Here is a 22,500-nt window from a genome sequence, read left to right on the forward strand (position 1 = left end):
GCTCCTTTTTGGGATCATCCCAAAGAAACTCACCCTATTTAATTAACAGGTGACTAAACGGAAGGTGACTGGCAACAGTAAACAACGAGATCGATGGTCGCAAAGTGGACTTCAGTGTCAGCAAGCAAGACGGAGTGCTATTTAATTCTCTTCACCATGTTCATTGGTTCCACGCTAATATATTTCACACTTCAAGAGGTCTTTTGTTTTGAAATTTTGATATAGAGCGCAGTCATCCCGCAAACATTTGACCACATTACCTAAAGTTTTTAGCAACTAGAAGAGGTGGCGGCCACATCAGCACGATGTTATTTTCTCTGTAGTTCAAATTCCAATAAACGTGAGACCTGTGTTTTGTAACTGCCCCTTCAGAGTCCTCCTGTTTTTAAACGGCGACGTAAAACACATCTTTATCCTTGCGCACATTTCGTTTTTTAATACACAATCGCCAATAAAATCTTTAAATGCTCACTTACCCAATAAAAGATTGATCCAAAACTTGATAGAAGAACATTTCTCGTCCTAGATTATGGTATTGCACAAGTCTCTCTCCTGTTGTCTTCTTTATCACGATGGAGTTTTTCTGCACATCGAAGCAAACTGCTAAGGTCTGATTAAACTCGTAACAACCGTTGACTTCATCTTCAGAGCTACTTTCCAGATGAAGCCCTTGATCGGCCAATACACAAGAGTACACGATGCTGGCTACAATAGCGAACCGCGTTGACAAAGCCATCTTAACTGAAGGTTGTACTATCAAAAGGTTACGCGGCAGATTGGGCTACCGAATACCTCCAGCCGGGATTAAGTAACGGTTTTTAACGATTCGGCGTGTGGTGGGAGTGGCATAAATTAACATTTTTCCGCAAACAAGCTATTATAAACTGTCAAGTCGCACAGGAACTCTTTTGATGATATTATTTCAGTATTCCTTTGACTTCCTTGCACTTTTGAATAAAATAGGGAACTTACATGTATTCAAACGAGATTTTCAGTTGAAGTTGCGCTTCGTTTTGAAATTAGGCAGAGTGACTTCACTTATGAACGCTGTCTGTAGTGGCTGCATGCGAGTTTCGCTATAATCCCCTGATACAGTGCAGTGACCGACGTGTATCCCGGCAACGAAAGTTTTGACACGCGCGCACTCTTAGAACGAGGTAGTTAAACGGAGCTCCCGAGGAACTGACGGCCAACTTGAGGAAAAAATGGGAAAAAAAATCTATCGCGTGATCCAAGCGAACGATAAAAAGTGCTAATAATCTTTCCGGTTAACGAAAGATTGACCAAGCCAATTTTTCAAAAACTTCCTGTTGACCAAAGAGGAATTTAGAAATTACAAATGACAATTATAATTAGCACTTTTACATTTGAATGTCTCAACCAGCCAAGAGGTTTACAGAGTCAAGGTTAAGGACCAAAAGAAAAAAAGTAGGAAAGAATGACTTTACAAAATACATATTTGTCATAAGAGGATAAAAACGATTTAAAAGCGATTTAATAATGCATATCGACAACAGCCACTTTAAAAAATCTTTTATATGGTCTTTTATTTTCCTGTTTGCCCAATGAGTGAAACATCACAAAACGAAATTTGTTTCCGGCGTTTGGTCAACTTCCATCATCCGATCAACCAAAAATAAAACTTCGCTTTTAAAATGGAACAGCGAAGAATTTTCTTTCTGCAACTAAAGCCCCTGTTAAAACTTCCATCTTTTGTTACTGTTTCAAACTAAATTAGAGAGACCGCATTCGAGAATAGAATACACTACTGTAGAGAATTGCCGGAATACGAGAGAGAGCAACCGTTTGATTTTCCATCGAGCATGCGCGAAGTACGTCACACCCCACGAGGACCCCACGAGATGTATTTGACATCAATTTTGACATCACTTCGTCTTATTTCGCGGGAAATGGCTACATAGCAGGCTCGTCCAAACGCAGGAAAAAACGCAGCAGTTACGTAGCTGAACGCACGCACAAGTGCCAAAACAAGTTTACTTACTCGTTTTACCGGTTCAAATTTAATTTATTCGTCATTGGCGGTTGTTTTTCAGCCCGCTCCACGGACTGTTGATTTCAGTCTGCGGTTGAAAAATTCTGATCACGTGATAATTGTGGCTCTGCGGTTTTGAAAATACCGACCACGTTCCTCCTTATTGCTAAGCGATTTTGAGTGTTCTTTCCCTCTGGTATACGCGCTCCTCGATGTTTCTCCGACGTAGACGTTGTTACATCCAGTACATTTAGTTTCATACGTCACACTTTCTCTATTGCACGGTCCTTTCCCATCTGTCCTACACAATGGCCAGTCTTCTCGATATTCAAACGCGTTATTTGCCTTCAACACATGAGATTTCACAGAAAATAGTACTAATGGCGGAGATGTTAGAAATTGATTACAGGGGTGAATGAAATAGAGATGTATTTTTCCGATGGTGACTCGGGGATACTCGGAAAAAATCCGAGTGCTTCTTTGCAGGAGCTCGAGTCGAACCTACGACAGGCTTCCAATTGCTAGTTTGGATGCTCTATACCACACTGGAGGGAGCTAGGCCATTAAACTAGGTTTTTTCATGAGAACAGAGTTCAATTTCCCACAGGCTTAGTTTGGAAGGGCAACATGGCCGCCGTAATAATAACGTGAAAACCAGAGATTAAGAGACCAGCTTGCGCAGATGTTCATGACAACGGCATCGCACGTAGAATCGCTTTTGAAAAAGACACTGCGGTGAAGTGGAGGAAAAAGAGTCCTACTCCTCGAATTTATCTGAAATTTGACATAGCTAATTTGCTCTGAATTGTGTATACTGTAAGAAAAATTCGGACAGTGTCCCAGGTCTTGTGGTAGCAGAGAAAAAAAAAGGAAGATAAATACCCGTGGTTAGGATTTGAACCCGGAGTCAACTCTATAGGAACCGCTTCACCACTGAAGATCAAGACACTGCTCTCTTAAAAAGAGATTTATTTAAGTCTCCCATAGAATATTATTGCTGGAGAGTAATTAGGCCTAAGTTAGATCAATTAGGCATAGGCTTTGATTTTATATTTGTCTAACTTTGTCGTGAAGTTTGGTAACCGACCTTTTGCAGTGTTTAATCACGCATTATCAAATTAATAGTGTTTAAGATATTTTCCATGAGCAGCTAGCGGTGTGGTGGTCAAGCGGTTAGGTGACGGGTGAAATTAATCAACATTCCCAGGTTCGAGTCCTAGGTCCATACACTAGAATTGTCTCTTCAAATAAATATGACCATTTCCCACAAGTCCTGGGACACAGTGTCAACAGTCAATTCAGAGCAAATTAGCAATTTAGCAATAGAGGACGTTTTCCGTGTTTCCATAACCTCACCTAAACACGAGGGGGAGTTGGGAGAATTCGAGACAGTTATGTAAACCCGAGACGCAGTCGAGGGTTTGCATAACTGTCGACTTTTATAAAATATTTCTCAAAGACAATTCAACAAATGAACTGAGCAAAATGCTGGTTTTTTTTACTTCTAGATTGAAACAGATTTTCTTGATACACGTTCATATTTCCTACCAGCCTATCAAAACGCGCGTCTGACAACACAACCAATCAAAATTCGTGTGATGTCACAGTCTCATCTAAACAAAGCTATTGACCAATGAGAGTGTGCATACTATCCTAATTATTTTATAATTGTGTATGTCATATAAATTCCGGGTGACGGATGGGTAGGAAGGACAGTGGACAACGCATGCGCAATCGCGCGGTCCTTGGTTCGAGTCCACGTCATCTGTGGAGTTTTTTTTCCAAGATCGTTTGCAACTGCATACTTCAGACAATCAATTTTCCAGAATCAAAAGTACTCATATCCTCTGGTTATATACACACGATAAATTACTATATATTTACTACGTTGATCTTTGTTTTTTGTCTTAAAGAAGTCGTCAGAAACAGAACAGACGCTGCAATCAGTGTTGTGTCCAGCGGCTTCGAGTTCAGTAATGAAGAAAGATCTTGAGGCGTTGTGAGTCTCAAAGACTTCATTTAACACCAGCGATACCGTGTCACCATGAAGACATATGCCTGTTTAGCTCCATATTGGTTTGCACAACAAGATACATAGAAAAAAGAAGCAGACCTGCCGATGAAGGCCAACCTACAAATAAAGACAGCGTTAGTAAATAAGTGCGAACTATGACTTCTCACTGTCGCTGCGAGACGCATTAGAGCACCAACGCGGTTGAATTACAAAAAAAAGAAAAACAACACATCCGAACAGTTCAAATTCGTTTAGAGGAAACATACGCTGCTACAAGAATAAAACCTTCAACCTGCCGATTAGTCTGATCAGTGCTCTACCACTGCGGAACTGCAACGAAATCGGTGGAGCTAGCGGAAACAGCTATTGCCATGTCTGACCATAGTCTTAGTAAAATTTACTGTGTTGAAATCCATATCAAACGATATTTATTAGGAAAACCTTGTTATATTTAAATAATCCTCACTTTGTGCAGAACAGGGGGACAATGGGGCTGAAGAGGGCTAGAAAAATGCCAGCGGGGGTTTTTAAAAACGTTAAGAGTCGTGTCAAAGAGGTCGACCGAGAGAACGGTTTGTGACGTTTGTGTGTGTGTTGTCAACAAAAAACGAAAGTAATTGCACTGACCAATCGCCACGCGTCCCCAAGCAGCGAGATTTAAAGTTGCTCAAAGCACGGGAAAAAAAACCGCGAGTGCAAGATATAACACGGCCACGTCACAGAAAACGCGCCAATTAAAATTGCAAGATCATTCGTCATAACTTTAGTTCGTTCAACTAGCCGAACCATACACGGATTCAATTAGGAGCAAAGGCGGTGAAGGTTGGAATGAACATTCAAATTTGCCGTTGAGTGTTCACGTTTTCCATGTAACTTGATGTTTGATCATTTCAAGACTAACGGTGAAAACGTGTACAAAGACACGACGGTATTGCGTAACTACCTTAGACCATCAATTGAAAACAGCTTTTATCACACAAACGAAAAAGCATATAACGAAACACACCATCAAAGAACATTCTCTTGATATAAAACCAGACGGGATCTGTTCCACATAAAAACACCAAGTTGCTCAGAATGAGGCAAGAGACGGTCCCAACCCCAAACACGGCGCGCATGCGTCGAGAAGCAGCTGGTGATAGCTTATCCTAAAAAACAAAAACAAACAAACAGCCTGCGTGAAATTTGTGTTGATTTTAGTTTCTTATACTTTCAGGAGCACCGAACTGAGAATTGCGTAAATTGAAATATCTCTTCGGACGGAATTGTTGCCTCCGTACGGATTTCGATTTTTTTTGTCTGGTGTTCCCTCAGGCTTTTCTACGTTTGTTGAAAACAATCAAGTTATTCTAATATCACCTTAACAATTTGCAACCAAGGAAAAATAGTCCCTTATGTTTTTGAAAGAATTATTATTGAGTCCCTCCCAGCAGGAAGAGGGGGGGGGGGGGGGTGGGGGGTGTGGGGGCTCCTTGTTTCCTATAAAAATTGGCTTGTGTTGGCTTGTGTTCCCTTGTTCCCCGAAATTACTTTCAAACTTAATCTCAACCTTTTGATCCCTAAAATTGTTTATGTTCCCTTGTTCCCTAAGCTATTTTCTGATTGTTCCCACGTTCCCCAGTTCAAATTAGCCATATTCTCTTGTTCCCCCAAACCGCTGAAAGGCACTTATTATTGCAAATTTTTGTACTCGAAAAGACCAGCTTGCATTTTCGGGAAGCAAATAGTTCGTTGGGCAAGTATCTATTTCAGAAACGAAATTATACTTCCCTTAAAACATTCGGGCACTTCAATTTTCATCACCGAACTCCGTTCAGATCAATTCTAGCTGATAAAAGTACCACTTCAACAATTGATTTCCATTTCAAGGAACTTAGAAATCTCCCTGTTAGCCTCTATGTTGAATTTGCTCGTTGTGTGCTACAGAGATTTGGTCGACGCATTTCATCTTGCGCAAAATTAGTATCCGCGAGGACTGAATCAGTAACTAAAAATTCTCCACTCCCCCAATCCAAACAAAACACTGCGCTCAAGCGCCAGATGGCTTGATGATGGTTTCAATTAGCAGCATTTTAAAAGCTGTCTAATTTTACCCCGGTACTTGGTTATCTTTTTCTTACGAGTTTTCAGTACAGGAAACGTGACGAAACGATAGGCAAGACTTAAAAGGAACCAACACTCCTAAAAAAAGAGAACTTGACCCGTTGGAAATTATGTTTACAATAAAATTCGTTGCAAAATTTTCAAAGTGAGTGCATGTTCACATGTACCTGAAAAAAAATAATCAAGAAATAAAAAAAAAAATTAATGATCGAAATCGTATTTTTTCCACGTTCACATTTCCGGGCGCCGCTATCTTTAACAATCGAGACGGAAATGATTAGTCTGGATTCGAATCTTTCAATCTTTGCTTTCGCTAATACGGAGATTGTGACCATACAGAGGATATTACATGGCCGCGCAGAGATACGAAATTTCATATAAACACCAATGAAATACTAAATGATTTCACGTAAGGCATTGAAAGGCACGATTTTTATATGTAACCATAGCAACAGTGATCTTTTGACGTGTGAAGAAAACATGTTATCTTTACGTGTGAAGATACCATGTTTTCGCGCGAAAGCTCACTTGATATTCCATTGGTGTTTGTATAATATTTAACAATGGAGGAATCCTGCGAAATCACGCGGAATATCGCCTGATACTTTGCCGACGAGGCCGTAGGCCGAGTTGGCTAAAATCAGGCGACATTCCGCAAGATTGAACAGGATAATTGTTTTATCATTCAACATATTGATGACAAAGCTCAATTTTCCACTTTTCTTAGGAAAAAAAGCTGTAAAAACTACCATTTTTTCCGCGACACACAAAATTACGCATATCGCAGGATATCTGTTGAGTACGCAAGACGAATATTAAGCGCACTATGACCATATTTGGACATTGTCACAATGTGTTGATAAATAAAAGAAGATATTCCTTAAAGGTCGACTTGTTCTCTAAATTTCTTTAACCGCACCACTGTCACTCACCTCCAGTCCTTTTACAAACGGTTTAGCTAAGACAATGCTCGCCATGGACTCTGTAACCACTCCCATCCAGTTTGGAATAAACCACCAGAGCGTGACCACGTCACCTCCATGCCATTGCCATATAAAGGCAAATGTGCATATGGAAGCAAAGAGTTGACGAACAATACCCTTATGGGACCCTCCCATGGGTATATAAATATACCTGAAGTCAAAAAGAAAGAAAAGGGAGCTTAAGGACGATGCCTACTAATTCAAAGGTACTTTTGCGTGGTTTACTGAATATGGGGGAAAAGCAGATCTTAATAAGTGTTATTGAAATCCAACAAGAACCAAAGAAAATTGAGGGTAACCACGCATTTTTCGAAGATAATTAATAAACAATATTTGTAAAAAGCTTTGAAATACAAAGCAATGTATGGCGTTCTTTTCCAAATTGAAGCTTAATTATCTCTGAAAAATGCATGGTTACCCCCAATTTTTTTTTTTGGAAAGCAAGAGCACTTGCAAAGTTCTGCTTTCTCCGTATAGTTTTAAACCGCGCAAAAATATCCTTGTATTGATAAGCACCACCCATAGGAATTTGGAGTATCTCGAGACTCGCAGAACGTATGCGCAATATAATAGTAGGCACCGTCCTTAAGAAACGACAACAGCGACCGCAACGAGAACATCACAAATTTGCACATTTATTGGGCCCAAACAATAGGTTTGCAGGCCCTGCACGTACGTTTTTCAATTTTGTCCTTTTCTTTGCCGTCGTTAGCAAAACCACAACGCGAAATAACCAAATTTGAGGATTTATGAAGAACGTCCGCACTTGAGGATAAATTTTCATTTTCTCTCCTAAATTCAGCGCCGTTCCGACCAGTGTCATTCTTGAGGAACTACCACACCTTTTTCCTATTAAAAAGGTGGAAATAGTTACGAAGTGATTACAATAACGTGACGTTCTCGTTGCCGTCGCCGTTGCTTAAGCTCCCAATTGATGAGACGAAAAAAAGGTGTGCTTTTGTCCATAAATACAGGTAAAGCATTCCTAGAAGTCTGAACGGTAATTAATTATTCGCGCTTTGGCTAAAAGCTTGGCTTAGTGTTTACAGACTACAGTTACAGGGACACTTTGTTACATAATGTGTAAGACGCACCCAATTTTTCCGCATTTTTGAACACGTCTGACAATTTTAGCCGGTTGCTATATTTCTGGAAGTCAACACGCTTAACTTTTTTACATTTGCTACTCATAAATTAAGTTTAAATTTGTTACGGGTAGAGTACAGTTTTCAAAAACTTTGTATCAAAAGGGGTGCTAAATACGACCTCTTAAAGAACAATCATAGGCTGACCTCTGAGCACTTCTCTCTGTAATCCCGAGAAACAGTACAATGTAGAACAACCTACATGCAGAACGCCAAACTTGCTTTTTTACATGGCCTTAGGAACGTAAAAATATCAAATGATTTCAAATCAAACCTTATCATCCAAACGTGTAGTCCCCTGTCAAAATATCTGGAAATGAAAAGGAAGATAAGTAAAAGAAACCTTTAAACACCTAACCCCGCATGATTACAAAAACTCCGCGCTATAGTTTATGACTAAGGACTTATATATCGCACATATCACAAAGTCTCATGGCGGTTTGGAATTCTTTCTCTAGGGTGAGATAGGACGTCAGCTTGTAAAGACGCCTCTGGTAGCCACTATCGGTCCACATTTGATATCACCTACCCACCTAACCCACGCATGTGTATGAAAAGAGGGCAGACCACAACACAGGAAATCTTCCCCCTATTCTTTATGAACAATGCGTGGGTTCTTTAACGCCCGACAGTGTTGTTTAACAGGAAATGTTTATAGTCTTTATCCGAGAAGACTTGAAAGTCTAACCATTTGCGGATGTAATTACAAAGGCAACACTTTATCCTGAGTTATTTGAAGACCCTGAGTGTTAAAATGCTATAAATATAGAAAGGTAACAATTACTGTTTAGGTTTTTCGCTGGGGGGTTTCTTTCACACTGTGCGGAGCAAGTGTTAATAGTGGGAACCTTTGTCAAACTTTTCTGCTGGCGAGACGACCTGGGAAAGGAGAACCTTTCTGGCTCTGAGGGTTTACAGTTTGCAATGATGAGCGTTCAAGAATTGGAGACACATAATTGAAGTCAAGTGAATTAAAGTCACGTTCATTAATGTTAAGTTATTAGGCAGGTTTTTGTTTGAGTGATGAAAATAATTTCGTTCTTATTTTGATTTTGAATTGACGACGTCCAATAGAAAACTGCCCTATTTGGAATTTTTTTGCACTTTTCCTGAATGGCTTTCAAACGCGGATGATGGTGAATAAATCTTACTTCCACATATCCGTGAAGAGATACAACGTGCTAACACATCTAGGCGGCAAGGGCACGGCAACTTTATCCATCCGAGCAAACAAACCAGCGCCAAGATAAAACACTTTGTACTTCAGCAAGAAAATCTGAAGCATGGAATACATGACTCCACAGAGTGCCCACTTGGAAAGCGATGTAAATATTCTGGGTTCCTGAGTGAAGGCGGTCGCGTACACAAAGTGGAGAAACCCCTCAAGGAAAATGTACCACCCTATTGTACGAATTGTATCCTTGACGATTGACGCGATTTCCTCACGAGTGAAAGACCTCTGTGGTTGATAAAACTGAAAAGAGACAAACAGAAATAAAGCTCTGTAAGTAGAAATACGAATTACAGGCAATATTTTCCAGGAGATTAAAGTAGAAAGGTTTTGACCGGAAATGTTTGCACTTTTTCCGCTATTATCGCAGGCGCGAATTCCTAATATTGCAAAGCATACTATGTGGAGGGAACCACGACCGTGTATTATACACATGATTCAGTCTACGAGGAATTAACGCTGGTGCCGGAAAAGAGTTACACAAAAATAAATTGCAGAGTTTTTTCAGCTTTTCAAGCGGATTTCTGAGATGATAAAAACAAGGGATTAGGACAGGGCCTAGCCTGCGCTCGCAGACGTATTTCCGGTTGTCGCTTCTCTCTTTTCGGGCGGAGAGAAGCGACAACCGGAGCGCAGGCTAGACAGGGTCCTAAGAAAAGGCAACAAGAGTAACTGCACATATTCACGTTGTTTTAATCTCTTCACGATTATTTGCAACTGTCTAAACAATCCTGAGCGCCGCTTGCCAAACCTCCTTCACATTATTGTTAAGCAGAGGAACTGAAAAGAAGGAGGGCAAAGAATACTTTTCCTCGTTAAACTTTTGTCTCTGTCGCATTCCTGTTGTTTTTCTGTTTCCCTCTCCATTCTACAGCTCTGTATTTTCGGGAGAGAGTATCCGATTTTTCTGCATTTAGCTAAATAAGATTGAATGCTCCAACAGGTCTCGAACTCGTGACCAAACAATTGCGCTGCAAAACGGTCTACCACTTAGACACTGCCATCTAAAATAACTCACCGTTTTTTGAAAAGTATCAAAAGTGATAACCGGGCCATTAACAAAAACAGGAAGGTAAAAGTTAAAAACGAGAAGGTCCAACAGAGAGTACAGCGAAGATTGTTTGTCCTTGAGATTTTCGCGTGCACGCCAACAATATTCCATTCCAAAACTAATGCACCGGAGAACTGACATCATGGCTACGAATGTGGTTAGGTTCTTTATCAGCGGGTCTGTGCTTAATCTGTCCACCTAAGAGGTAAACAGTATACATCACATAAAAATACATAATTATGGTTAAGTGATGTTTCCCTGGCCGGTGACGTGTTTTTTTCCCCGCGGGAATGCCACGCGCGGAGGGGGCGACTCGCGAGGAAGTTCTATTTTTCTTACGTGTAAGCTAAGACACTCGCGCGTTTCCTTTAATTGAACGCGTGCTATGAAAGCTGGAGCAAAATTTGCATCACGAATGAAAAACGGTGTTCACCTCAATCATTTGTTTCCTTATCAAAAGAACGTTTTGATGTTTCCGAAACCAATACCATGTTTTTTCTCCGAGCAGAAACTTCATGGGATTTTTGCCACATACAGAAGTTAAATAGGGAAACAAAGGAGGAACTTATTGTAGCTAAATGAAAATGCAAAAATTAATGCAAATGATGACAACAATAATAATAATATGCTAATTTGGGGAAAATGCAGATAAAAAAAGAATTAAATCTCTGTTTTTTGATGAGGGGAGAAAATCCACACTATTCAGAGAAAAACTTCAAGAAGCAGAAAAAGGAGGTTCCCCCAGGGGGTTTAAGGAACAAGGGAACATTCCTAATTTGGACTGGGAACTGGAGAACAATGACAATGGCACAGTGGTGAGAGCACTCGCCTCCCACCAATGTGGTCTGGGTTCAATTCCCAGACTCTGCATCATATGCAGGTTGAGTTTGTTGCTTCTCTACTCTGCACCGAGCTGAGGTTTTCTCTGGGTACTCTGGTTTCTCCTCTCCTAAAAAACCAACATTTGACTTGAGTTGCATTAATTGTTAATTTCAGTTTACAGTATCCCAATTAGTGCTTCTGCACTATAACGACTAGACACTCAAATATAAGTTCCTTTCCTTTCCTTTTCTTTTCGATTGCCCTCACCACTGTATCTGCTGTGGTTCAAATTTGTTCCTGGTTTCAAATTTCTTAAACCAGTTGTTTTCTTTTACTTTCCTTTGTCTAAACGAAAACCAAATTGAACTGGTTTAAAACATTTAAATCACTTCAGGAAATACTTGAACCACAACATAATGATATCAGCCCTGTTTTGCAATCCAGCTTGTTTACGTTACATGAGCAAGCACTGTCTCTTACTTGCCATTCTTTAATTGTGTTTATTTGAAGGGAGAATGAAATTCCGATACAGCAGATCCACAGCATGACAACAGACTTGAAGATCACACAAACTCCGAACACAAGGCAGCAGTGACTGAGCAAGAAAATGAGTGACTTCCATCCCATAGAGAAAACACAAAAAGTCAGCGAGAACAAAAGGCAATAAATGCCCTTGAACTGAAACAAAAACAGTTACAAAAAAAAGGTGCCATAAGTATCTGAACTCTCTATTGGGAAATCCCATAAGCAAGTGTTCTCTTCTCCTTTAAATTTACCTTTGATAAAGATAGCTAAAAGATATTCAAACCGTCAATGGTAATGCTATACATTTGTGCAGGCTATATATCTATGTTCTCTTACCTTGGGAAGGAAATGTGAAAAAATAAGTCCACCAAACATGTGAAGCAACATGGCTGGAAGCAATGATGTTAAAGCACTTGTCCAAAACTCCCATTCAAAATCAGTGACATCCTGTAAAATAAGTCCAAATCAAATTAGATATGACTCACTAGATGAGATGGTTTACAAATTAAAATGCAAGAAGCAAACGAAGCACATCTATCCCTGCATAAAGGAGGACTTTGCTGATTTCGTTTCAAACATCTTGCCAATCTTGATATAGTGGAGATCTTAACTGCCAGCATAAATCTACAATATTAAATTTTGTCACATTTGTTGGAACACCCATCCCCATTTTCCCCCACGTTCAATGTTGATTTCACAAATACCTACTAGCAGTTGCTGGATTAAATTCTCACACAACATTGAATTTGGCGTGAGGGGCAACCGAGATAAGCTGTGATCTTGGAACACAATGATTCTAGACCATTCATTAACTGTTCCAACTAAAAGTGTCTGGTATTTGTAAATCAGCCTATGAGGGTGTGGGAGGTAAGGGGGAGAGGGGGGGGGGGGGGGGTGGCGAGTGGTGATAACAGTAACTACAACTCTAGGGAAAGGAGCCTGGAGCAAGGAACTAAACTTGCCGTAAAGTTACCGATAATGGCATGCAAAATTCTGCCTACCTTCTTCCTCCCAAGAAAGGTCCACCTTTCCTCTAAGAACTCCCCATATATTTCATCCTTATACTCTGCAATTATTTAATTGCAAATTTAGTTTGTCACACACACACACAAAAAAGCAATATTGTGAGTACTGGGCAAATTTAAAAGTAATTGCCAGTAAATTGAACATAGTACATCCTTTAGCTGCATCTTCTGAAGTTACAAATGAAATAGCCCACTTTCAATACATCAAAATTCAGTCCTTAACAAAAGGCGCCATCTTAAGGCTCTCGGGAATAAATTTATGCAAATCCTTAAATTTATTCCCCAGAGCCTCAAGATGATGCCTTTTGTTTAAGGATGAATTTTAATATACTGAAATTGGTCTATTATAAATTTTCAAGTGTGTGTATTGCAGTCTACACTTTAAAAATCTGAATCAGAATGTTATTACTTAAATATACTCTACTTCAAAAGCCCCCTCCCCCATCTAAAAGAGAAACCCTTTCAGTGCAATCCTTAATTTTTTTTAGTTTTATCTTCAAAACTTGACCTCTTCTCTTCTCCAAGGGGAGGAGCTTTAGCATTTCTTTCTTAACCATGTGCATTTTTGTTTTTTGCATAAAATTGTCCTAGCTCTCTTCCCTATCTACCACTCCTACAACACCAACTCTGAATTTATGGATACTTGTAAGCAATGTTTGACTTGAGGAGAAAGACAAGAGAATTAAACCCTTTGTAATGCCCCTTAAAATCCTGCAACTGAGGCCCAGATAAAAGAATATGATATTACTGTAGATGTATATACCATAAGAAGCTATCCAGACAGCATACACCGCATAAGACAACAATGGAATCCACACAGCCCAGTACAGTGAAATCTCAAATAAAGGGAGGGGTGCATGCTTCTTGCAATCACTGTTCCTCGACTTGCCGTTGACAGCTTTTTGGTTGAGATTTGAGAGAGACATCTTGCAAAAAAACATAAATGGAAGCCAGAGTAAATTTCAGATGAGAATCAATAATTTTGGAAAACAACTAAATAATTAATCCATTGACTCCTCCTCCAACTTTAACACCAGGGACCGGTTGCTCAAAGCCTGGTTAGCGCTAACCAATGGTTAAGAGATGTCAAAATCGATAGGTTTCCATGGTATTTAAAGCTGGTTAGCGCTATCCATGCTTTGAGCAACCTGGGCCAGATGGTGTTACTTATCAACCGGGGGCCTGGCGTGCCTGAGAAGTGAATGGGTTAATGACATATTAAGTAAGTCATGACGTTTTGATGACCAGATGTCATCATAATCAAATGTAAACAAATTAACAAGAGGTTGAGTGTACGTGTTAACAATTTTAATCAAAAAGAAGACTGAACTCAGCAATGACTACCCATGCATCAATACACCATTTTTCAGTTGTTTGCTCAGTGACCTAGCCTATGAATTATGGCTGTGAAGCTGCCAGTGACCTCACTATTTTTATCATGTTTTTGTAAAATTTTCTAAAAATTATTATTAGTCTACATTAACATCACAGAAACACAAAGGTTTGTATCAAAACAGGGTCAACCGGCAGCCTCGCTTCCATTCTTAGGCCAGGTAACTTAGCTAAAACTGTAAGATGGTCTATTCTGGACAGCGCTTCAAATGGTCATTTGCCACAAACTGGTCAAATTGGTAAACTTGAAGCTAGGGCCTTATAAATTCCAGAAATTAAAAGGTCATGTTTCATTCTTAGGCAGAATGCAAATTTTCTTATCAATGACCATTAGAAAAGTCACGAATTCTTTACTTTCATTTAGAAGAAAGACAATTTTGCCTTCAGCAGTGAATTTTCCTTAATGAAATGCAAGAAAATAGGCGAGATTTTCAACGTTACGCAAGGCCAAACAAGGTAAAGTGATTAAACCAGCAAATGTAGACTATGTGCAGCCGTATCCTCCCCCTGAATTAAAAATGGAGCCAACGGTACAATCTATTTTCACCAATCTGTGTTCTCGAAAGAATTGACTAAGGTAATTAAGTGACCAATGAGAAACCATTATCCATTTTCTCGCAAAAGGTCAAGTCACGCAACAATTTGGGCCAGCTTTTCATAGACGTTCCCTCCTCCCATCTTTCTTTAGGGTGTGGGGGGGAGTGGGGGAGGGAGAGAGGGGGGTGGGGGGAGGGAGAGAGGGGGGGGGGGGGTGGTTCAGCTACACATAGGCTTAAGCAAATGATGCTACCTGCCAACAGGCAATAAATGGACCCAAGAACAGGAGCTGGATGTTACGAATAGCCCTTTTCACGGTTAGTTTTCCTCATTTGCATTACAATGTAGGCTAACGTGGGTCTTTATGTAAAAGGTCTTTATGCCCCAAAACGTGGAACGCACCCACCCCGGCTGGGTCTCCTGGATGCCCCGTGAAGCCACATCCTCGGGCGAGACAATGAATCACTGTAACTTCTTTTCCATTTACCCCGCAATTGAAAAATTCACGTGGTGCTTTCTCCGACCACAGGATTTAAAGAAGAATTCCATGCTTGAGTAACTGACACAAACGAAGGCAGTAATACCTCTTGCTTCGTCAACTAATCATGGAATACCAGCTGGTTCAACGAGTTTAGTAGCTTACAGTAATCTAACAGACAAAAAAAGAAAATATTTTACCTTGTAACAATAACAACAATTATCAAACCTTGGAATGGCAACGCAAAATCAATTTTTTTCTGTGTCGCTACTTACTTTAATTCATCAACGCCTCTTCACATACTTATTCCGTTTAAGCCTAGATAGTTCACACGAGCCGATTTTCATAGTAAAATGACTTTGTCTTTGCGGGCAAAACACCAGCTGAAACATTCAATCAACTTCCGGTAACAGCTGTTCAAACTTGAGACGACTGTTCACTGATCAGCGGAGTTAAAATCACAGGGACCTTGGCCATTTTATAGACCATTTTACGTCCTATGCATTTTTGGACCATGAAGGGGCAATTTCGGAAAGGAACTTCTAAGTGTCTAATCGTTCTAGCGCTGGAGCACTAATTTGGGAGATATGTCCAGGTTTGACCCTAATTAGATGCACGCAGATTTCAATAAGCGTCACGAAGTGTCCCCTTGCTCTTCTAGCCAACTTCAACATCACTTATGTCTCAGAATACAGACAATTTATGTCACAAAGTGTCCCCCAAATGCTGCTCTTTAAGTGAAGATTAACTGCTGCATTTACCCAAAGCTAAAAATTACCGCTAACCTTTACCCTTACCTTATTGTTGAAAATAGGTAGCAAATGCTTAGACTTAAAGCGACACTTTGTGTCGGATGTCAAAATTGGGCGTGCAGCTAATTAGGGTCAAACCTGGACATAAGTGAAAACCGGAGAAAAACCTCTCGATGCTGAGAAGAGAACCAACAAAAAACCCACGTGACACTGAGTCTGGGAATCGAACCCAGGCCACATTGGTGGGAGACGAGTGCTCTCACCACTGCGCCATCCATGCACCCCACAATCAAAGTCCCATCAATTTCTCATTAACATAAACTTGGAGCCCTGTTATCTGGGAAATGGGATTTCAGAGAGAGGGATTCCTTCTGCAAAATTTCTACCGGGAAACGGAATTTTATGGTTAACCTCAAACACATGGTTATAGTTCAAACGCATCCTCAAGGAACTATCGCCAGTCAGCCAGGAAAGAGGAGCTTTTACATCCTCTGAAGCTGTATTTATTCCAATCAATCCTATAGTTTTTCATGCTACTTCCTCCATTTTGATCTCCTTTTTTGCATTCACAAGTACCTTTATATTCCCTTCTCCTTGAAAACACCTGCCACAGAGGTGGCAGACAACTTGAACCTGAAAGCCACTACTCTTACTTCAAAACAGTTTCCCATATGTCGCAAAGTAATCGGCTACAATCATGGGATTTTTTATTACAGAACTTCCCTAAAACATTAAGCCATGCTTTCTAAATAAGGCTTTTTCAACTTCCATTAAAAATTCTGTTTTTTTGAAATGGAACTGAAATGACATTCACAAATAGCTAATTCCCTTTCACGTTAACATTTAATTTGTCGTTAACACACAATGTTCTCTATGAAGGCAATTTAATATAATTAATATTATTCCAATTATATTTCCTACACTCACCTAATTGGAAGGTTCTTGTCCATATGTTTTTTTCATTTTAATTACTTGCCACATAGAAAAAAATTAATATACAAATAAATACAAAGAAAGAAGAGAAGATAAGAAAGAAATTAAAGATTACATTGGTGGTAAGGAGGCCCAAAAGAAACTACTAAGCTTATATATTTCCACTATCCTGGGTGCCAAAGGTCTTCTTCTCTTTCATACACGCACTCGTACAGCCGACAATTCGGAAAGTGTGCCACGACAAAACCTATGGTACCCAGGATAGATTTTCACTTCCACATCCTGAGTTTCAATAGGATTGGTATGATTCCTGGTTTTCCTTTAAGAAGACTTCACACAGATACTACACTCCTCTAATTCTGCAATAAATTATTCTTTAATAAATAACTCAATCAGAAACAGGATAGATTAAAAGTCAGTTTCTGTGTTTTTACATCTGAATCGTCATTTTAACTTTGTCTGCTTTTAATTAAGCATGCATTCCTATTGTAAATGCTTTTTACGACTCTCCAGACAAACGGAAATCTTTCTGCAGCAGCTATATATCTATCCTTTTACCAGCTTCCTCCGCGACCACCACCACCACTGCTTCGTCCTCCACCAAAGCTTGCCCCACTACCAAAGCTCCCACCACCAGGCGTGGATGAGCGGACAAAGATGGGATCTGAGACGAAACTACCGGTGAAGCTGCTATTGCCCCACCGATTCACCAAGGAGGTAGTGATGAGTGATGGGTGCTGGAGACTCAGCATCAATAGTCGAAACTGCAACTCAGGGATGAAATCGTGAGTAAACGGGCGGTGACAGCTGGTTGCATCCTCGTCGTTACGCTGCTCAGTAGACTGTCGACAGATAGGGCAAGTGGAATGATCACGAAGCCACGCAGTCAAGCAAGGTTCGCAGTACTTGTGGCCACAAGCCAACAGCTTTGTTTGGGTCTCAGGCCGAAACGCTTCCAAGCAAATGGGACAAGATTGGCTTTCATATGACTTCTTGGACTGTTTCGCTCGATCACGTTCGTCTTCTATTCGTTGAAGTTTGCGGGTGCATTTTGTACGCTCCAGGTCTTCTTTATGGCCAGTATAGAGCCCTATACCGACAGCCAGGACAATAATAACACAGAACAAGATAAGACCATAGTTAATAGAGCTTTTCAGGACTTTACCACTGAAAACTTCGCCCATTCTCGCTACAGCCAGCTCCAGGGATTTGTCGTAATCTTTTTCTCTCAAATACGGTTTCATCTCCTCGACAATCAAGTCGATCTGGTCATCTGTCAGCACCTTCGTAGCACCTCTACCTGTGGACAAATAAACTTGGCGATCATCAAGCGAAAGAAGAAGCAAGGCGCCATCATCGCATCCGGAATGTCCAACACCCCAGCTGTCATGCAAGTGTTTGGCAAACTTCTCGGCTGTTTCAGCGACGGATTCACCTGAAATGCTACGCATTCTGTTTAAAATAGCCACACCGATTTGAAAACCAGGATCATCATCACCGCTGCAACCTGAATTTGTGTTTCTGCGCACAGAGTACAAAAGTTCTTCGATCTTGTTGGCGGTTTCGTAACTCAGGACGATGTGTGGATCGCAAATCCATGAGACCTTTCCTCGACGCCCGCAAGCTTCAAGATCTAGTGTTGGGTTTGGAAACTCTTCTTTCGTCCACTCTTCCGTGCTTTGAACTTGTTGGAGCTGGAAAAGAGTACCCCAAACCACGAGAAAGCTGACTTTCCTCTCGATCTTCGTTACTTTCATTTTCAACTGCTGCTGACCTTTGCAAACGGTAGGCGCATGTGTAGGCGACTCTTAAGCAAGCAGGTGCGTTCACAGTGAAATTTAATGTGAAATTTAGCGATTATTTATGATCTAGTAGACTAGTAGCTGCAATTTGTTTAATTACTGGGTTGCCATATGGCAATCCAGTCGGAAAACGAGTTAAATTTAGTCGCTTCTTTTTTCCGTGTCGAGAAAATTATTTCCTGTCACTCCCCCGCTAAGTGGTGTCTTTGTACTCAACTCTGCACAGTCTTCGGTAACAATTGGAAATTTCACAAATTCTTCTTATGTTTATTTTGTGTTCAACTCTACACAGTCTTCAGATAAAAAAATAATTGGAAAGGTGACAGCCAAGAATTATTTGAAAGAAAGCTTGTTGTCTATTTTGTGCTTCAATATTCAAGGAAAAGGTTCTTCTAGGGAAGGGTTTGATCCTGAAATTGTATTTTGTTGCATATGGCAAATTGACACGGTTGGGTTTCTTGTTTTCATGCATGCAATGAAACAGGAAGGGTTTTTTGCTTCTAATAGCAAATATGTTGTTTGGAACAATTGAGTTTTCAGAGTCTGCAGTTTATTCTGTGCTTTTAATTCCCAAAAAATTTTGGTGCAAATTGTTGACTGCCAGAGAGAAATAAACTACAAATTAAGACAGCAAGCATGACATAATCAAGATGCAGAAGAAAAGTAAAGAATTTATTGCCTGATCTGAGACAAGTTAATTAACGTTGTAGCCATTATATATAATATTTATGCTTGTGCCTTTTGTAACTTTCCACGAAAAGTGTTGTACTTAAATTGTCAAACGTTACACCAAAGGTGTAACGTTTTGGCCTTGCATTAATTTTACCTCAGTTTAGTTTGTTATTTCCTCAAAAGAATTATCAAACCATTTTGAGGGTTCGAGACATGACATGGTAACAGTGTACTGTCCATTGAAAATCAAACTACTGGTAATGTCCTCAAAAAGTGCATACAACAATGCTGAAACTTCTCTTTTAGTTTAAGAAGGTCCTTAAAAATATCTGTGATATGTACAAAGTAATGTACAGCAGCATTATGTACATATAAATTAAGAGAGACATCACTACACACTCTTGAGTTTCGTTACAATAATAACTCTTAGACTCTGGTCAAGCGAAGTACACACACAGAGACCTTCCTGAAAAAAAAATCAAATGGAAAAAATATCAGCATTTTACAAAATAATATGTCACACATTTTTATTGCCACCTCAGGCTTTGTAATATGCAAAATTCACTGACTGACCTTGTCAGGGCTCCAATCAAATGATGTGATTGGCTGTGTTGACAAATTAGCATTTTGTAACAATGAAACTGAACCAATGACTCCCATATCTAAATCCTTTGCATCTTTCTTGACTCTCTTGTCAGGGTAAGAGCTTTAAGCAAGGAAAAGAAAAAAATAAAAGAAAGGAAGACGAAAATTGAAATTAACAGAACATGTAGAGTACTTACTATTTCCAGAGATTTAAGGATCCAGACCCACCACATGTCATGAAAACTTCGCGATTTTGAGGCAAGTGTCTGACGCACCAAATGGTTGACTTGTGAGCCTGAAATGGAGAAACAACCAAGGTGATCTGGTGATGTAATTCGGAGGACTGGGGAGAATTTTAACGCCGTATCCCACAACCGGCCACGGCCTTATTTTCGAATTCAACGTGGCAGAGGCGAGGTTAGATCTTGTCGGGTCTACTTGAATGTTCATTCAGTAACAGGAAATGTGGTAGACACATAATGATCTGTTGAGTTTTGGCGATGGCAATACTGCAGGGAGTTTGGAAACAACACCTAAGGCTGTGCACGGTTGCGGGATACGGCGTTAAAATTTTTCTTCCCAGTCCTTCAAATTACGTCACCAGAGTACCTGGAAGAGAGTAACAGTCTGTGGTAAAGCAAACAATCATTACATTTAGCAACTCAAGATGTTTTGTCAAGACATGAGCAAATGCTGGACAGAAATAGACTGTATGCATAACTAGCAGTCAATTAACTCTTTTACTTTAACAACATTTAGAACTCTGGAACAACAGTTACTTATACGTTACTTTCACCAAATGCTTCCACATTCTCTCTAATTATTTTCTTAAATACATGTTGAGTTACTATACAAATCAGTTCTGATGCTATTTTTTGCTTAATTATGAAACATTCTCCTTGGGCCATTTACTTGTCAATGAGGTACTTTAAGGAAGGTGTCTACTAATTAAAAGGTATTTTTGCCCTGATTTATGATTATGCAGGAAAGGTAGATCTTGACAAGATTAGTGTTATTGAAATCCAAAAAGAAAATTGGGGGGTCACCATGCATTTTCCAAAGATAATTCATGAACAACATTTGTAAAAAGCTCTAAAATACTAAGCAATGTATGGCGTTGTTTCTCAAATTGAAGCTCAATTATCTCTAAAGAATGCATAGTTGGTTAGTTAGTTAGTCGACCACAGTCAAGCAATTCTTCGCAACTTCTCGCCACTCTTCTCTGTCATTCATGAGGGCAGGCAAATCTTCTAACTGGATGTTCAGGTCTCTAGTGATGCTGTCCAAGATTCAAGCTAAATGGTCTTCTTCCTCTGTTAGGACATTGGAGTCTCAAGAAGCAGAACGTCGGAGGAATGCATGGTTACCCCCAATTTTCCTTTTGGATACCAAGAGTACTTACGAAGATCTACTTTCTCTCAGCATAGTTTTAAACTGCATTAGTAAGCATCACTGATAGGAAACCCGAGTATCTGGAGATGTGCAGTAGGCACCGTCCTTAAATAAAAATGCCACAAATGCTATGTACAGTTTGCGTAATCAATAATAATTTCTTTCCATTATCCTGGCTATTATACCACTTTCATAAAATAATGCTGACGACCTTAACATTCTTTTGCATTAAATTTATGTTAATTAGACTTACTTCTGGCCTCATTTTGCAACAAATACTCCCTTAAAATTTGCTTGTCATAGTGAAGTAGAAAGGCAAACAATATCTAGGTGCTTTTACCCTTTCAATTCCTGAGAGTGAGATTTTACTCTGTCTGACGCCACACGATTTTAGTGGTCAATGGGAGCTGCTTCGGGGATGAGTAAGTCAATGAATTACCCAACGAACATAGGTCTGCAATTATTGCACATCAGCTTAATTAGATAGCCTTACCTTCTCTGCAAGTGAAGCAAATCCTTTCTCTGGGTGTTGAGTTCTAACATCAAACACATGAAATTTAGATTCTAATGTTGTGGCCACCAATTTGTTCATCATAATGTCTTTCCTATCAAACTCTACACCACAAACCTACATGAAAAGACATGACACAATGATAAAGCCACTAAACATCTTTAATCTAATTATCCGCAACTTGAAATTGCAATGAATTTTTTGATGGCATTATACAAAAAGTAGCATACCCCATTCTTCAAATTCGTCTCCCATCGAACTGCCATCTTTTTCAGGTCAAACATCTTGATATCTCCATTGTCATACCCTGCGACAACCATACGCTCCTCTGTGTTATAAGCATCACCTAGAAAAAGTATGGAAAACGAAAGATAACAAAATACAGAGGTCTTGGGACAAGTCATGATGTTCTGTCAATCAAAGACAATAAATATGAAGAAACAGAATTATTGTTATATACTTTAATAAACACAATATGTTTAATATAAAATGTGAGTGAAAGGTCCAATTTGACTGTCTTTCCTTCACATGCTGTGAATGTACAGATATCTTAC

The 22,500-nt window shown here is 39.7% G+C and overlaps 4 protein-coding genes across 6 annotated transcripts in view; all 4 read right to left on the bottom strand.

Moving 5' to 3' along the window:
• LOC138027614 (uncharacterized) overlaps window positions 1-849 on the bottom strand; it is a 6,069-nt gene extending 5,220 nt beyond the window's left edge. The window contains exon 1 of the mRNA XM_068875166.1: window positions 477-849. Coding sequence (XP_068731267.1) covers window positions 477-736 — 260 coding nt within the window. The 5' untranslated portion in view covers window positions 737-849. The remainder of the gene's footprint in view (window positions 1-476) is intronic.
• A 2,616-nt stretch (window positions 850-3,465) lies between these two features.
• LOC138027008 (protein-cysteine N-palmitoyltransferase HHAT-like) lies at window positions 3,466-15,710 on the bottom strand. 3 transcript variants are annotated; one of them, XM_068874488.1, is made up of 12 exons: window positions 15,575-15,710; window positions 15,406-15,470; window positions 13,656-13,818; window positions 12,869-12,933; window positions 12,204-12,314; window positions 11,823-12,020; window positions 10,488-10,718; window positions 9,390-9,712; window positions 8,513-8,548; window positions 7,043-7,244; window positions 5,014-5,155; window positions 3,466-4,124 (listed from the first exon to the last, which is right to left on the bottom strand). In XM_068874488.1, the coding sequence occupies exons 3-12, from the start codon at window positions 13,816-13,818 to the stop codon at window positions 4,033-4,035; spliced, it is 1,563 nt and encodes a 520-aa protein (XP_068730589.1). In that variant the 5' UTR covers window positions 15,406-15,470; window positions 15,575-15,710; the 3' UTR covers window positions 3,466-4,032. The 3 variants fall into 3 exon arrangements, with proteins under 3 accessions (XP_068730589.1, XP_068730591.1, XP_068730588.1); XM_068874490.1 differs by having other exon boundaries at window positions 13,656-13,822; XM_068874487.1 differs by lacking the exon at window positions 15,575-15,710 and having other exon boundaries at window positions 13,656-13,822; window positions 15,309-15,422.
• Window positions 15,711-17,341: 1,631 nt separating this feature from the next.
• On the bottom strand, window positions 17,342-18,856 carry LOC138027843 (uncharacterized). Its single transcript, XM_068875461.1, has one exon. The coding sequence runs from the start codon at window positions 18,739-18,741 to the stop codon at window positions 17,539-17,541; it is 1,203 nt and encodes a 400-aa protein (XP_068731562.1). The 5' UTR covers window positions 18,742-18,856; the 3' UTR covers window positions 17,342-17,538.
• Window positions 18,857-19,437: 581 nt separating this feature from the next.
• Window positions 19,438-22,500, bottom strand: part of LOC138027844 (dynein axonemal assembly factor 10-like) — a 6,762-nt gene continuing 3,699 nt past the window's right edge. Inside the window, exons 5-9 of the mRNA XM_068875462.1 lie at window positions 22,177-22,292; window positions 21,929-22,063; window positions 20,241-20,338; window positions 20,032-20,164; window positions 19,438-19,924 (exon numbers count right to left, since the gene is read on the bottom strand). Coding sequence (XP_068731563.1) covers window positions 19,850-19,924; window positions 20,032-20,164; window positions 20,241-20,338; window positions 21,929-22,063; window positions 22,177-22,292 — 557 coding nt within the window. The 3' untranslated portion in view covers window positions 19,438-19,849. The remainder of the gene's footprint in view (window positions 19,925-20,031; window positions 20,165-20,240; window positions 20,339-21,928; window positions 22,064-22,176; window positions 22,293-22,500) is intronic.

This window comes from Montipora capricornis, chromosome 12, assembly GCF_036669925.1.
Source record: "Montipora capricornis isolate CH-2021 chromosome 12, ASM3666992v2, whole genome shotgun sequence".
Taxonomy (NCBI): domain Eukaryota; kingdom Metazoa; phylum Cnidaria; class Anthozoa; order Scleractinia; family Acroporidae; genus Montipora; species Montipora capricornis.